The sequence below is a fragment of the Caloenas nicobarica genome, chromosome 2, assembly GCF_036013445.1.
Source record: "Caloenas nicobarica isolate bCalNic1 chromosome 2, bCalNic1.hap1, whole genome shotgun sequence".
Lineage (NCBI taxonomy): Eukaryota > Metazoa > Chordata > Aves > Columbiformes > Columbidae > Caloenas > Caloenas nicobarica.
Window position 1 is genome coordinate 88837631 of NC_088246.1, and position 17519 is coordinate 88855149.

Below are 17519 nucleotides of genomic sequence, written 5' to 3' on the forward strand. Positions count from 1 at the left end.
GATTCATAAAACACAAAACTAGAACAGATGAAGGGTGAATCCTTCATTTTGTTAGACTGATAGAAACAAAGCCCTTTTTTCCCATGGTCAAGCATTCATCACTCCAATATACTAACTATGGTTTGTCTCACCTTCTTCCTAGAAAAGAGTTTTTGAAACCAACCTTTGTTTTCTGCTATTACTGCTTAAAAAAAAAAATCAGCCCCATTTGATCCCACCTTCAGACCTTTGTAACCTCTTGTAATCTCTCTGCTCTCTTCCATTTTAGTTATTCCAGCAGTCAGTGGCTTGAGATGTATTTCTGTGTTAAGGAAGGCAGATTTAAACAGCCTGTTTCTCCTGAGTAAAACAATGATTCCTGCCCTTCAAGCCCTTCTCTACTGATAGGTGCAAGAGAGTATATTTGACAGCATTTCAGTAACTACAGCACTAGTTTGTAGTGTCTAATAATTCTGCTTTGGATGTCCCTTTATGCTGTTTCTGTGATACCCTCTCTCCTCATTTAGTCTGAATTGTGTGAAGCAAAGAAGAACCAACTCATGGCCTGTAATACAACCCTGTGACTGAACATTTTCTCTCCTTAATATTAAGTAAAACAGATGAGGCAGAAATGGCTGCATTGGTATTAACACAATAATCTATGTTAACACCCTTGTAAAGACCACTTACACTCTTAATAGTCTTAAAACATTATTATTTAGAATAATCACAGTAAAAAACCCACACTTCCATTCACTAATCTCTCCCAATATAGAATCCAATGCTGTTACTAAATAATATTTATCAGAATATTTCAATCAGTTTTTTTCTTGCTAATAAATTGTCTTTAATTCACTCACAAATTCTGGAAACATGGTTAGCTAGAAAATGGTACGCTTTATTATGCCTTTTCACTTTGTTTTAGAGCTTTTAACTTTCACTTTTTTTTTCTTTTCTTTTTAAGCATAAAAGCCCACCTTCTATCAGGGAATTAAATCTTAAACTGATCATATTGCCTTCAAAAGGATTTCTGAGTGCATCTCTCCATTGCTTCACCATCTAATTTGTGCACTATCACTTTATGACATTTATCTCTTCTGACAATAGAGTGCACATCTTTTTTTTGGGCACAGTCTTTACATTTATTAAGACTGAGTATTAATATATGTCGCTGAGTGCAATGCTGTGTCCCCACAATCTGTGCTTTCTGTAGCACTCTGGTATTTTACACTCTGAGATCCCTCTGGGGTCATTTAATCGTGGTTATTCTTGATTTCATTGTCAGGATACCTTGCCTGAATTATAATAATGATTTGCTATGCACCTAGCATATATTTTACTTGATGTAAGATTAGGAAAATATTGCAATTGTTACATAAATGAATTAATGACAAACCCCACTGGGATAACATTCAGTTATAAGCGGAAATTGAAGAGTTGGGGTGTTAACTGAAGACTGCACAGCAAATGAGTGGCAGATTGCAAGGGCCACTTCTTGTCTTTTACTCCTCTGCTCTGCTAAGGATCTTGATTAATGCTTTGGGTTTATTACATTCGCATTTCAAAATTGTTTCTTTTGAAAAATAGCCTCAAGTGGAAATAAAGTATCAGTCCAATAAAGTGGCAATGTATCAGTCCTGTAAAGTGATAATCATTTCAGAAATAAATAAACAAGAGTATATGATTTCATAAATGTAATTGAACATCTAGTCGTGGTTAGCTTTTTCTGAGTTAACGCTAGAGAAGTAAAAATTAGACATTTTGCTTGCTGCCTTCCTGTTGTTTACAGTCATTTTCAAACGTTACATCATTCTCATCTCACGAAGAGACTGAATCGAATAAATTTACAGTGACTGAAAACAGTATTATTTTGCAAAATAGTAGGTTTAATATTGAGAATATCTGTCTCTGTTTTTACCACACATACTGCTTTACAACACTGCTTTCATGTTTCTCTTCCCCCCCAGTTATTCCCTCTCCAGGGATTAGCCAAATGGACAAAGTTTTGCACACTCTTCCCAGAAGTTCCTCGTTAAGATACATTTTTCTATGGTGCTAATAGATAATCAGCAATGATTATTTAGAACCAAAGCAAGCCAAAATCAGGCTTTTAATTATGAACAACATCTTTGGGATACTGAGCCTGACCCTTCTTTTGCTGCCGTTTAGGCGCCTGGCTCTTGTCTTCTTGTGGACTGAAGGGAGTGAGTGAGGTCTTGAACAAAACCTGTCTGCATCTCCTATTTATCTGGGTTTCGCATTTGCTTCTACAGCATCTTCCTTGCAGGAAATGAGAATAGTGGCTGAAGGTTTTATCTTTTTCAGCTTTGGGCAGCCGGAGTTTGCCTCTGAATGGGTAACCACACAGAAGAGCATTTTAGGCAATAAATTCAATTAGCCAGAAAATTCAGATGTGAACATCTGTTGATAATGCTTTTCATGCAGTTAGGAGAGGAAAAAAAAATCAGAATTATGTGCGCAAGATTGATGCCTTTGTACAAAGTTCTGTGGCACACAGCAGATGCAATAAGAACGTTGCACTGTGTCATGAATCTCTCTTCACTGGTCTGAGGGGAAAAAATGGCCCAGTTGTATTAAAACATTTGTAGAAGCTCTGTCTTTTGCATTTGAAAATATTAGGTGGTAGGGAAGGAAAGGTAATACACACTGAAAGACAGCGTCATTTGACATAAGTAATATGATGTTCCCACATTTTGAATGGGCAATAAATATATTTGCAACTTTTTCAAGCAGTATAATGTTCTAGTATATATGCCATGGATTTCTTCCTATTCATAACTCTTCTGCCGATTGCTTCTCTGATTTATTAAGCTGATGTATGAATGCTGAGGATTACTTTCCTATTGTAGAGCATATCTTTTTATTATGTTCTCATCACCCAGCAAGCCACAGTAAGACTTTGCATGCTATACATAGAAATAAAATAACCTAGATTATATCAATATCTGTAATTTGATGCTTTCTCAAAATATCTGTACTAGAAAGGCCGGCAGTATAATTATTTCAATAAGGTGAACCGTAGTCCTGATAAAAAGGCCATTCCAATGAAACAGCCAAGGTAAAGACCATCAGCTGGTCTCCAAAATGTGTTTAAAAATACAAAGCCACAGCTTTTACTAAGCTACCAGGAGTGGTTACAGCAGAAGGCACAGTTTTATAGAGGCAAAAGGACACCTAAGGCTCTAAAATCAAAATGCCTACCTGTCTGTCCAGCCACTGCAGAAAAATATTTGAAGTCTCTTGCACCAGAGTGTCCTTAATGTAATCTCAGAGTCAATTTATAGCAATGCTGCTGAAGTCAGTCCTGCTCTTCTAGGGTTTACACTGGTATAACTCAGTGTATGACTCATATCACATAAGGAGTAAAAGAAAAAAACCAAAAGATATTAAAAAAATGTCCATTTTGAAATTCCGAAGTTTTGTACATTTTTTACTGGTCACAGGCCAGACCCTGTCCTTCCCCTCATCCTGGAAAAGTACTACTTACTGATAAATGGCTGACATTTCTAGCGTTGGTGTCTTGTAGAGACCTTGGTTCAGGCAGATACAGAGATGCATTAGATCTGTGAGATATGGCTTGAAAGTTATCTGGAATATAATAACGTTTATTAGTTTCACAAAGAGATTTGATTTGTTCTTGCATGCTCATCTGTATAAAAAGCAGGGATTGTAACACCCACTGTAACCATCAGTTAACATATATAAAGAAATAGTTCGTGCAAAATGATAAACGACATAATAGGTCTGAATGAGCCCCTTGTGCTTGAGCTGTTGCTGCTACGGCAGTCGCTGAAGAGCAGGTGAGGACATTGCCCACCAGCACCACTGGGTCTGGCTCGTGGCTTCACTGGACAGACTGTGGGCACATGGTTAACCAAGGAGGGCCCCGAAGAAAGGGACACACTCCTTACTTCACACACAAAAGTATTACAGGGTTTGGGGTGAGGTTTGTTTCGGGTTTGTTTGTTTGTTTCCAAAACTGCTACTTCACTATTCTTACGCCCAGGAACAACTGAAAAATTTCTGCAACTCAAGTTTGCAGTGCAGTGGCACTATTTTTGATGGTATTTTGATGACTTTTATTTTGCTTGATCCTCATTTCTATATGCTTTTTCTGTATTCTGCTGGTTGAAAAAGTGAGGTCTTGAGTTATGCTGGACAGCTTTTGGAAAGTGTCATCTGAAGCTTCTTGGCAGTTCAGTAAGCAAATGGAAGGTTAAGAGTAAGGAAAGCAATAGAGAAGAAAACAGAGAACATTGCTGGGGCCTTCTGGAAGTCTGTGTTACACGTGGCCTGGGTACTGCGTTGAAGTGCAGGAGTATAGGAGATAGGATATACTCAAAGAGTATAGGAAAGTATAGAAAGTTGTGGATTTTAAAAGGCAAAGAGAACCTAAGCTAGACAAAGGGGAAAAAAGAAGTTCAAACCAATGCAAGTATATATATGTATACACACACACTTATTATAATACTTACATATATATACATATATATATAATTTTGCATATTGTACTGTGGGCACTACAAAGTACATTAGATATGAGGCAGGTTTACTTGTGCTGACTCTTGCTCCATTTATAATACTCACGTTAACGGGGAGATGGAGGAAAGATTCTGCACTGCAGCTTTGCACTGACACTCTTAAATTACAGCTCATAGCCATAGCTGCTCCACAGCCTCCCTTTCTGACCTTAGGCAAATAATTTAATTTTATGTGCCTGAGTTTCTGTTAGCAAAATTTCCTGCCAAAGAGGGTGTTGTGAGGATGCATTCATTAGCTTTTGAGGCAGGAACTGGCCCTCCAAATACTTCACCTTTAAGACGAACACTCTCATGTGACTGAGAGATTCTTTGGAGGATAATACATCAGTTATAAGGAGAGAATATGTGTTGTTTAAAGAGAATGTTATGGGAGCAGAGGTCATCAGGGGGCAGTATGATGCTTGATGTAATAAATTATAAATGTATTTTTAATCTGAGAAGTGGTGTGTTGTTTAGTCTGTGAGGCAAAATGAGATAGCTACCGCAAGCATCAAAGAAAGGATCTTTTTGAATTTCCAGTTAAAGCTGGAAATCAGATAGAGTTGTTCTGTCGTTTGGACTTAACTGACTGAAAGAAAAAAAAAAGGAATTTTCTGTGGTCTTATTGGAGACCACCTTGTTTCAAGACTCTATTTGTGTTCACATCAAGTAAATCCCATTAATAACATGTTTAACTGGATATAGTTGACTACAGCTTCAGAAATTTTCCTCTAACACTAAATTATTAAGTCCTCTGGTAGAATATTTGAAGTACTGACTAACTGCATTCATCTAAAAAAATTACTTTTTCTTTACATGAAAAAATCTTGAATTTTCTGTATCTTGTTTAACTTCACTAGGAATCTGGTTATAGGAATACCAGGATGTTCTTAGGCAAAGTATATATCTTGATTTTTTCTTCGCCAATAATAAATGTAGTACTTCATTCTCAAATAGGTGCTTAATTCTTTTTAGATACCTGAAAGTAAATGATCCAAACCCTTGACGTTAATTGTCACTTTTCATTTAACTTCAGACAGTACTAGATCAGTGCTTGAGTAATGCCCAGTGTCTTTGCATCCTAAATTAATATTGCCACTGCATTATTTATAAAATGAACACTGCTGAGCCTTCTTTAGTATTTCACCTTTTTTGACTGTTTTGAAAAGCAAAACCCCCAAATTAAAATCAAGTAATTACAATACCTTTGAAGGTCTTTGGCCTGTGGCTATTTTTCCTAGTTCGTGTGTGTTCCTCAGTGTTAGTTTATACCCCCAGTGATTCAAAAGCTGAGCAGCTTTGTTAATGCAGGTCAATTCCAATCTGTTCATTTGGGGAGATGTTGCCTTTAATAATGGGATTGAAAATTGCTTTTCTGATACCTTCACAGGCAGGCAAGCACGTTAGGTCAGTGCTACGCCTGCAGTTAGGCGTGTTATTTGGATGATCCCACTAATGCTTTATGTTTAGATTTAGAATAGAATGTTTGTATTGGCCTACAAATTTAATGGTTTTTAAGAGTATTAGGGTAAACTGCTTTACTTGTGTAGGTAACTTTTACCTAGCCAGAGATTTTTTTAGTAAAAAATAAAATCATGCTAAAACCTTGATTTATAATAGACATATCCTTCCTACCAAGCATGAAAAACAAAATGTATCACAGTACAGAATACATTAAGGCTTACTGACTGAGAAAGCAGCACATTTATTCATACCTTTTCAGGGCAATTTTAGAACATGATTTTGAGTCTCCTCCTGTTCAGAACATGTATTCCAAGTCTCTGTTAACCCCACGCATTGATGGCAGGATCTAAAGAAGTCACTTAAGAGACACAGGGAAAAACAAATGTATACTTGATAACAGAAATAGAATATCCACTCCCAGAAGAAAACCTGAGTATTGACTCCGTGCTGTGTGTCCTCGTGTGTTGCACAACCATTCCTCCAAACACCTACCCAATTTCTATGGCCTCATGCATGGCAGTTTAGCACACAGGGAACAATTCTTATTTAACTTAAAGCAGAACATTGTATACTTACCAGTGGTTGAATTTATTTAAACTGTGCCTGTTCACAGCTTTATGATGCCTTTGTGTCTGATCTAACAAGTTGTTAATGATAGTTCTACAAAACCATCCTTAAATGGGACCTAGATCCAAACTCTGATTTAGATTCCTTAAACAAATTAGACTTTGGAGTTAATGTAGCAATTTGCATAACATTCCACTTCATTTTAAGCTAAAATTGCTCGGTACTTTTTTAAACTTGTAGCAAATTACTTTGCTAATGAGACTAAATTACCCTATGATGTTACAGGTAAATTTGTCTGTAATAAATCTCATGTGTGTTTGCAATGTACGGATTTTGTATTGTCTACCTGCCATTCCATAGGCACATCAGAAGAAATAGTGGAGAGGAATTGAAGTTTGAACCAGTACATTTCTCTTAAGAGATATATTATGCTAAATACTACTCCCATATTCTGTTTTGATGGAGATTTATTTTCTTATGTTCAAGAAGGGATTCCCATTAGGAATCAGCCCTCTGAAACTAGCTGGCAATGTTCATCTTCCAAATCATTCTCCAAAAAATACATGGGATTTTTTTTTTCCTCTTAGATGAAAATCATTTTAGTGATGTAAACAAGGCAAAGGTAATTAACGGCAAGGTCTCATGGAGAGGATTTGGAATTGCAAGAAAAAAATCTAGCAGTGTAATAATTTTATGAATGCTGTGTCTAAGGGGTCAGTGCAGTCAATTTGCTGGGGGGGCAGCGGCCTCTTGGACTTCCCAGGAGTGCCCTGGGCTGTGTGGGCACATCGGTCTGCTCAGATGTGGGGCCTGAGAGGAGCAGGGTGGCCGTGGTCAGAGTGTCTCAGAAACACCACACTGCCTGCCACTGCTTAAAAAGCCTTTTGCCATTTGGTTCTGCTCACTTGTAGCTTCTCTTTCCTGTGCCTGTGCAACAGAATTGCTCAGAATCCAGTCGCGTGTGAAATAATAAGCACTTACTCTGCTAGTTAGAAAACCAGCATTTAAGAACATTAAAACCAATTATTACTAAAAATGTCCAGAATCAGTCTTAAATGGAATTGTCCTTTCAATTTGGAGTTCATTGGATATGTACTGTCAACTCTGCTAGCAGTTATTTTTCAGTTCTGTTCCAAATGTAACAGAGTGGTGTTAAAAATAATTCCATGTGTTTAAACACTTGTATTTTGATATATTGAAACATGCTTTCTTAATCATGGCAATGTCATGAAATGAGTGGTGTGTTACGACAGTTAAGCTGACAATTAATATCTATGATGCTTAAAAAGGCTTGATGTTGTTAGATTTCCTTCACCTCCTTTGGATGAAGAGTTGTTCAAAAGTGATTATTAAGAAAAATGCAGGAAGTGAGCATTTAGCCATTAATTACTCTTCATATTAGGGCTGGGGAGCTGTTAATGGTGGCACATTAATGTCTTACTGGGAAGCAGGGAATGTATTATTTTGAAAACACCCTTTATCGCTCTGTCTGTCTCTTAACAATTTTTGTCACCTGTTCTTAATCCTCTCTGTTTCCATTATATTTTACTTTGTAAGGCAGACTAGTCAAAGTTAAATGCAGAAGAGCATGTTCCAGTTGTACCTACTGGCAAAATCTGAACAATATCTCAGATACCCACTTGCTGAGTATAAATAGAAGAGGAAGAGTGTTTTGGTTTTTATCACAGCAATATTTTTAGGCTGTGTTGGCATACTTCATTATCTAACAATCTTTGCCTAAACTGTTTAAAACTTGAAGCTTCATTTTTCTTCCTTTTTGTATATCTAGCCCTGATTTTTACAGCCTTCCAAGGGATGGAGGAGGCAATTTCCATTATGCAGCAATTGAAAGAGAGGGTTTTGGTTCTGTTCTTTGCTGCTGGGAGGAACAGAATCATTTTTATTTCAAAATAGAGTACAAAACAGTAGTAATAGTCAAAACAGCTAGCATCTATTTGCTTTGACTTTGCTTCTGCTTTTGCAAAACCGTAAGCAACCGCCAGATTCCAGGGACAGTTTTCTGATACCTTGATAGAAAGAAAGATCACTCACCTATTTTTATTTTTTTTTTTACATTTGAGAAGTTCTCTCTCCTTCTAAATGTGGCAAAATAATACTTTTTGTTGTAAGTCAAAGCATGAATTCTGCTCAGTTTGACAGTCCTAGTTATCCTGACTTTTCGGCAAAGCTTCCCCATCCCCAGGGAAGCAAGCCACTCGAGTTTTCACATCCAGTTGTTAGATTTTAAACAGAGAGCCTGGAGTAACAGTGTGGCTTTTGTGCTGAATCAGTGACAGGTAGCATGCTTTGTCAATTAAGGTCGTGGACAGTAATGCTGTTACTGCTTACATCTGACAATAATTCAGTTTCAAGCTGTGTTGCAATTTGTGCAAACTTTGGCATGCATTCGTCATGAAAAAAAAAGGTAAATTAAGAAGGCTGCAATATTTCATACAATACTTACACTTTTATGTTTTTCGTTTGTCTGTTTTTTCCTGAGAAGTCCCATGTTCATAAATTGTCCTTCCGTCAGTTCTTTTTAGAGCACAGAAAGTATCCTTTGACCAGAGTAGCCTCAGAGTAAAGGTTATATTTAACCGGTGTAATACAAAGCAGAGAGAAGATACCAAAAGCTGTAGATCCAGCCATCTTTCCCAAAGGGAGCTAAATATACCTCAGGAGAGGTCTCCGGATTTTTTTTTCAATGGAGCTCTGTATTTGATCCACTGACTCCACCATATCCTTTGTATAAAAGTAGTGCTTGAATGCTGCATGAACCACTTTCTCCCATCTATGGGATTAGTGCTAGTAGTCTTCAGAGTGACTGGGGCCAAATTCTAACTGCTACGTGGAAAAGGACCAGGACATGTTCTGGTGTTGCATCAGAAGGTGAGCACTTCTTTAGACTAGTTTAACAAGCCACTTGCTGATTTCTCTTGTTCTGTGCCCTCCAGTAAGCAAGCATGGTATAAGGCTGAACACATAACCCAGTTAAAATTTCAAGCATAGTGTAGCCTATACTAATCTAAATTACACATCTACAAAATCAATACAATAAATGAATTAGAAATCCATCAGATACTGATCATCTTAGAAATAAAAGCATCCCTATTCATTTTGTGGGGCGTATCTGTTAAAGAAGCCTAGGTCACACAACAGATCAACACAAGCATGAGAACAGTACCTGCACAGACACCCCAGGCACACAAAGCAATGCTCACGCAAACACAAACAATAATATATGGTACTTACTCTCCAGCTAATCATGCTCAAAGCTTGCTGGCAGGTCTGATCTCATACACACACAGACACAAAGAGGGCTCCCTGGTAGTTGGCTGAGGCCTTTCGTCTGCCCAGTAACAGATCCTCAGACCCTGGTCTCACCAGTATCTATCCCCTAGAGCTACAGTCTCTGATAGTTCTTTCCCAGATCTCCTGTCCTGCTCATCAGCTACTCTGGCTGAAGAGTAAACTTTATTAAATGACTGGGTGAATTCAGTCGTGCAGTAGAATTGAAGGTAATTCTTTTGACTTCAGAAGTGGCAACTCTAGGACAACTCTGTGCGAGAACAGATTTGGTCTCCTTTATCATCTGATAACTTGGTACTATCCTGATCATTTGGTTGTGGCAGGCAAGCAGACTCCGGCATATTCTATTTTCTTTTTCTCCTAGATGTAGCATCACAGCAGCCACTAATGTGTCAATAAATATTACATTAAGAAATGTTCTCTTCATATAAAGTCAGGAGAGAGACAGAAGTATCTATCGAAAGTCCCTTGGGAGGCTGGGATTTGATGCCCCGTTGGTGAAAATTGCTGCTTATCCACCCATCCCAGTGTTCTTGGCAAAGACATTTTTGCACTAGCACTGCTGTTGAACTCACTGGAGCAGTGACAACTTAGCTCGGCTGAGGTCTGCCCCAGGAGACTCACTAGGTCAAAATTGTCCTCCAGGCTGTGGATCTAAGTCCATAAAGGACTTGAACAAAGAATTTCATTTCCTTTGCCTCAGTTTCCTTGAATGTAAATAGATTCTGGTAATATCCATCACAGTCTCACAATTTGTCAGGCACACTTAAACCTGATGGAGAATATAGTATTAAACAGCTATATAGATATGTGATGGAAACACAAAGATGAGGTGAGACTTCTGGTGAATAACAGGTTGGTGAAACAAAACAAAACAAAACAAAAACAAAGTAAGAATGTAACCCAGATAAAGCACAGCATCAGAAACTGAGCTCCCAGTTGTGAAGACTCAGCTTCATCTCTGCCTTCCTGACACAGCCACTTTGCCAAGTATCTAAGCCTGGAAATTCAAAGAAAGTTTGCAAAATAAGTCTTACCTTTCCCAGGTAAGAATAGGTTCTTTCTTCAGTAGAATTTAAGAAATTTTGTCAAGTTAGATAAAGTGTTACATAACATTTGTTTCATTTCTGTTGTATTATCCATACTTTTTTTTTCTGACAGAAGTGCATTTTAGATTAATATTTTATGCCCTTGCTTTTAAGAAAGTGTCTTTGAATCACTTCAGTCAGCTGCTGACTTCAGGTTCCTGGGAGAGGAGGAACCGCATGAGCTGAATACTGGTGTGCTGTCAGATACCATAACTGAAAGGGGATGGTGCAGCTCAGAAATAGCAGCTGAACATGGCAAAACCACACATTTTCCCTTAGAAATGAGCAGAAGACAGCAAAACCTGTTACCTGATAGTGTCCACAAGAGAAACTGCTGAGGAATGTGAGATGCCACTTGTCCGTGTCCCACAGAGAGAGTGGGGAAAACAGCACAGGCACAGCGTCCCTCTGCACAGCGGCAGAGCCCTTTGAGCCCTCAGATGTATTTGTAATGCTCAGAATGATTTTTGCCGCAAGGTTAATACTTCTTCTCATTAATAGTCTTTTTTTTTAGCAGTGAAGCAATTAAAATATTCATTCAGCATATTGTGCTTTAAAAATATCAGCAGGCGTGTTTCTATTCTGTCGTTCCTGATATTACTCATCACAGCAGTACAACTTATGTGTTTTTTAACTGTGTTCTTTCTTCTATCAGATCTTGTTTCATATCAGAGCTTGAAGTGTGAAGCGCAGTGGTTGGTTCACTTTTTGTAGAACCGATGCAGAATTTTTTTTTCTTAGTCTGTTTCAGTAAATGTCATCTACTTTGTCATTTAGGTGGCTCTTCAGGTAGTATGCTTGGTTTTGAAACCAAGGTATCATAGTAAGGGAGGCAAACATATTTTAACCGGAAGATTAAATGGTGATGGATTGCAAAAACAAGCAAACCAACCTCATCCCCCAGTCTTCCAGATAAATTGTTCCTGGCTTGAAAAGTAGCAAATGATTTCATTGCAAATCACCCTGTTCACGTGTATAAAGTTTTGACTGGTGAGATGTATTGCAATACCTTTTCTCTTTGATCTGTTTTTCTGGTTTCTAAACTGAAAGATGTCACGGTTTCTCTGAGCAGCAGTAGCATGGACTCTCAAAAAAGATTAATGAAATTTCCTGCCTGCAGTTGATATATTTTACCAATGTCCATTCACATCTCTGCACTCTCCATGTAGTGCTGCCTGCTGTGGTCTACCGGGTGACCTGCATATTGCTCAGAACATCAGACATGATACACTGATATAATGACTAAGGGAAAATATGTTAATTTACCTTTAAACACTATCATTTTGGCATTTAGCCCAAAGCTGTGTTTTAACTCTATAGACATTGAAACATTTTAATTTAATACTGTAATATCTCAGCATATACACTTTTTAACTACAAAACTCTATTACTCTATTACTGGGTCTTGCTGTTATTACAAAAACAGGAATATGCCAGGTAAGCTGGTAGAAGAAAGAGACAACTTCCGTTTTACCAGTAAGTAATTCCGTATACCTCGATTTTAGAACCTCAAAGGCTGAATCATTTTTTAGCTTTTGTTTGTGGTGAATCATAGAATCATTTTGATTGGAAGAGACCTTTAAGATCAAGTCCAACCGTAAACCTAACACGGCCAAATCCACCACTAAACCATGTTCTCAAGTGCCACATCTACACATCTTTTGAATACCTCTGGGAATGGTGACTCCACCATTTCCCTGGGGAGCCTGTTCCAATGCCTGACAACCCATTCCACAAAGAATTTTTTCCTAATATCCAATCTAAACTTCCCCTGGCACAACTTGAGGCCATTTCTTCCTGTCCTATCACTTGCTACTTGGGAAAAGAGACCAACATCCTCCATGCTACAACCTCCTTTCAGGTAGTTGTAGGGAGTGATAAGGTCTCCCCTCAGCCTCCTTTTCTCCAGGCTAATCAGCCCCAGCTCTCTCAACTGCTCCTCATAAGACTTGTGCTCCAGACCTCTCACCAGCTTCTTCGCCCTCCTCTGCACTCTCTCCAGCACCTCAATGTCTTTTCTGTAGTGAGGGGCCCAAAACTGAACACAGGATTCATGGTGCAGCCTCACCAGCAGTGAGTACAAGGGGACGATCACTGCTCTAGTCCTGCTGGCCACACTATTCCTGATACAAGCCAGGATGCCGTTGGCCTTTTTGGCCACCTGGGCACACTGCTGGCTCATATTCAGCCAGCTCTCAATCAACACCCCCAGACCCCTCTCTGCCAGGCAGCTTTCCAGCCACTCTTCCCGGAGCCTGTAGCATTGCATGGGGTTGTTTTGACCCAATTGCAGGACCCGGCACTTGGCCTCGTTGAAGCTTGTGTTAGATTCATGAAACACCATACATCGGTTGTACATAAATATTTTGAAGCTAGTAGACAGAGCGTGAATTTCTAATAAATTTTAGTGTGCTTTGTTTAAATATTGCCTGCTCCCAAGCCTCCCCAGTGCAAAGAGCCCCAAGAACACGTGCCCATATAAGAACAACTTCACAAAGATTTCAAAACCTTTTCATCATAAACTTTGATTCCAAAATTAATGTTTCGCCTTTCCCCTGCAGTTTTGAAAACACTTTGCAATTGTCTCTGGTTTACCGTCTTAGGCAAGTATTACTGGAGGTGGTAAAATGGCCAGCTGAACTGTCTAGCTTGCTTTGCGCCTTAGCCAACAACACGTGAAGAAACATTTTGACAGAAATGTCTATATAACTGACTTGAAGCTAAAGCATTACACTCCTTAGTTATAAATCAGTCTAGTCTCTTGAAATTAGGTTGAAGACTGGTTACTGTTGGAGGAGGAAATAGCACCAGAGAACAATAAAGATGGATTTGTTGCAAACAGATGTTACAATAAATTGTTCTTCGTATTCTTGACCGTCTTGATCATTTGCCCCAAACATTTTTATGGTTTTTCTAGAATTATATTTTATGTAAGATATTGCTTTAGAAATTTGTTTTGTAGGCCAGCTTAGGAATGAATAAGACTTCCTGCATCACCTAAGGGTCTCCCTTAATCATAATAGTACAAGCTTTCCATTGTTTATCCATCATCTTTGTCTTTATGTTTGTGCAGACTTCTTCCTTTTCCTTTCATCTTTGCTTTTCCCAATTTTATTGATATAACATCCTTACAGAGACTACAGTAGCTGCTCACATTCACAATAATTAAATGTAAAAGGAGGTACTCCTAAAAACTTTGTGACATTAAGTGCTTTTTTTTGTTTGTTTGCCATAGTCTTGTGGTTTTTCCTATAGCTTGTGATGTGTCACAGTCCAAAGCAGATGATGTTTCTCCAGCACAGGAGAAACCCTTGCCAAGGCAAACCTTGCTGAACCTTGTAGAAATCTTGATGAGGTAGCACTCTTGACTAACTTTTGGTTGCTTTTACAGAAGTTCAGGCTTGTCGTTGTACAGTTATGTTGCCACTGAAAAACAGAATCAAAGCAGTGTAACATAGCAGCTTTGGGGGTCCGCCAGCAAACCTTTGCTGGAGCATACCCTGCATAAGCCACAGCTTAATTAAATTGGATAGCATATATAATACTGGTGTTCATTCCCTAATTTTGTGATTATTGCTTTGCCCTGTTTCAGATAAGAAGACAAGGCGGAATACAGTTACTGGTGGACCTATTGGACCATCGGATGACAGAAGTCCACCGTAGTGCCTGTGGAGCTTTGAGAAACTTGGTATATGGGAAGGCAAATGATGACAACAAAATTGCTCTGAAAAACTGTGGTGGGATCCCAGCATTAGTACGGTTACTCCGCAAGACAACAGATTTGGAAATCAGAGAACTGGTCACAGGTTTGAATCTTCTAGTATTTTTTGTTCAAATGCTATATAGGCCCTGCAAGCACAGTTCTGTGCTGCGTGCCACTTGCTCCATCAGTAACTATTTTATTACCATCTTCTTTGCTGTAACAAAACACTTGGGATATATGTAATATATTAATAGCTTTATTCAGTATCATGCAGACATTTTACAGATGTAGACATGGTTTACGCTTGTGGTTGCTGGTCACTTTGTTCTTGGTTAGCTGTGAATACTCTTGCAGAAGATGTGCTCCATGCGCAGATATGTTGTGGTAGGAATCCTCCGCTCTTCCTCCTATCTGGTGTAGGCCTGCATATCCAGAATTTGAATTTTACTGGATTTTCTTAGAAGCTGTTATTAATTTCTTTTGTATCCTATATAGTGGCAAGGAGTATTTGCTTTTTTTCTTTTTCTTCACCATTCTTGTGGTTCTGATAGGAAAATAAAAAAGCATGTTGGAGAGATGGACAGTGTCATCTTCTGAAGCGTTTTTTTTCTGAAATTTGGTAGCATGCTATGTGATGTATGTTAGACACGGCATGCAGATAGTGGTAGAGTCTGTTTGTTTTCTTGATATAGTGCAATCTGATCTTTTAAAGATATTTTTGGACATTTTCCCTTATGAAATTGAAGATGGTTTTTTGGTTGGTTTTTTGGTTGGTTGGTTGTTTTTTGGTTGTTTTTTTGGTTGGTTGGTTGTTTTCAGAAATACAGAAATGCTGTCAAACAGCACCGATCTGAAATGTTCAGAGATTTTTTCCACTTGAACCTAAGCTATCCTATTTAAAATGCAAAACATAAGCTAGATGTTGGGTTTTTTTATTTTTCACTTTATGATTTCATTCTCTTTGATTGCTGACATCAATGTGGTGATTGATTTAATGCAACAAATAAAAAATCTTAAGATCTTTTCATTACCCTGTTTTACAGTGCCCATATTTCTGTTATGATTTTCCTACTAAAATACATAAGAAAAGTTCTAATTTCTGTCATAGAAGCAGCAGAGTAGACACAATGATCTATGCTTCTGCAGAAATCATTTACCCTTGTGGGTCAGGCCTCATTTAGGATACTGTTGATAAGATTATCATCCTTTGGTTGACTCCAGGTTCCTTCTTTCCTTCCTTCCTTCCTTCCTTCCTTCCTCCCTTCCTTCCTTCCTTCCTTTTATTAAGTATAGATTTTTATCATATAGTTGATTTTGTTCCTTACTTACAACACCTATCACCTCATCCTTGTTAGGCAGGATTAATGGGGCAGAAATACTGGGTTACAGGAGCTCGGATGGTGCCTCCTGCAGAGTGACAGAGTTACTGACAGATCTAATAAAGTGTAACCACCGCTTTGGATTCAACATACTTGTTTGTGTCTTGGTTATGTTGTCTGTGCCCTGGCTCCAGGGAACATTCTGCCTATTGATTCTGAGTAGTAACTGGCAAACCGCTAATGAAGATCAGCAGTACAGCTCAGCAGTCACAGTGGCGCTTCCCATGCTGCCTGTAGAGAGAACACATAATGTCATTAGGTCATTTAAAGAAAAGATACTAGCCTACAGTTTCCATCTCTTCCATCGCACGGTATGTTGTTAAATTTTCTTGAATTCCCACAGAAAGAAAGGAAGTGTGTGCAAGCATGCCCTCAAACTGTTCCTGCCGAGAAGAGTAGGTACTGACCATCAGTGGGAGGCAAAGTCAGTGGTCTTTCAAGATTTTATTCCTGGGCCTGTTTGTTGTTGTTGTTGTTGTTGTTTTTAACAGCCAGTGCATCCCAGAAGGCCAGTGCTTTCCCTGGCCAAGTTTTGTGCCTTTCAGAATGCAAACCACTAGCCCTTGCTTTGGAAATGCAAACCTGGTAGTGGTAGTGTTCTGCAAAGCTCCTTTCCAAAGCAACGCTCATAGCTGCACCTCTCATCTTGCGTCTCTCAGAAAACAGGCTGGAATTGCGCATCTGAATCAGTTCTCTTTTGCTTTTTTGTAAAGTGTTGTAGTGCGACAGCTCCCTCAGTTAAATTTCTTCCCTCTGTCCTTTCCGGAGAAGGAAAGATAGCTCCTGCAGCAGCTGCCTCAAGAATGGAAAAATTGTCTTAGTGGTGGGCACAAGCAAAAATAAAAGAGGTTCCTGCTCCTTCCCATCAGCCTTCCTGAGTTGAGGTGGCAGGAAGATAATTATTTCAGCAGTGCCACAATAGCCTGAAGGAAGTACAGAGGAAATAATAGCAAATGTGAGGTTTAGGAGCAAACATACCTTGAGCATTTCCATCTCATGTTCATTGTGCATCCTGTCTACGCAAAAGCTGTTCTTGTTTGTTGCTTTTAGAGAGGGCACAAAGTTCCCACCTTAGGAATTTGTATAGGCTCTGTCATCACTGCCCCTAAATACTCGTCCAGCATTTGTCTTCAGAGCGCTTCTCTTAGGTGGGGACGTGTCATTATCTCAGTTATACTGATGGGGAACTGAGCCTGTTAAGTCTAAATGACCTGTCCAGAAATCTGGCCAAGGCCAAGGTGTGAATCACGCTGAGTAGGCATTTAGCTGTGAGGGAAGAAATACAGGCAGGAGAGGTTTTTAGCAGCTCAGTTTGTCAGAATAGCAGCGAAGCATTCATTGCCTGCCCCAAGTACCATGAAGTACATACGCACCGGCGCAGAAGTCATGATGTTAGTTCCTTCCGCAAACATGCACATTTTCTTCCTTCTTGTTGCTTCTCTCTGAGGAGATTATAATTTCAATTTCCAGCTATCTCAAGACTGGTTTT

The 17519-nt window shown here is 38.9% G+C and overlaps 1 protein-coding gene across 1 annotated transcript in view; it reads left to right on the top strand.

Annotated features, from left to right (window-relative positions):
- The window catches only part of CTNND2 (catenin delta 2), a 531616-nt gene that overhangs the window by 365268 nt on the left and 148829 nt on the right, over positions 1-17519 (top strand). Inside the window, exon 10 of the mRNA XM_065627308.1 lies at positions 14541-14754. Coding sequence (XP_065483380.1) covers positions 14541-14754 — 214 coding nt within the window. The remainder of the gene's footprint in view (positions 1-14540; positions 14755-17519) is intronic.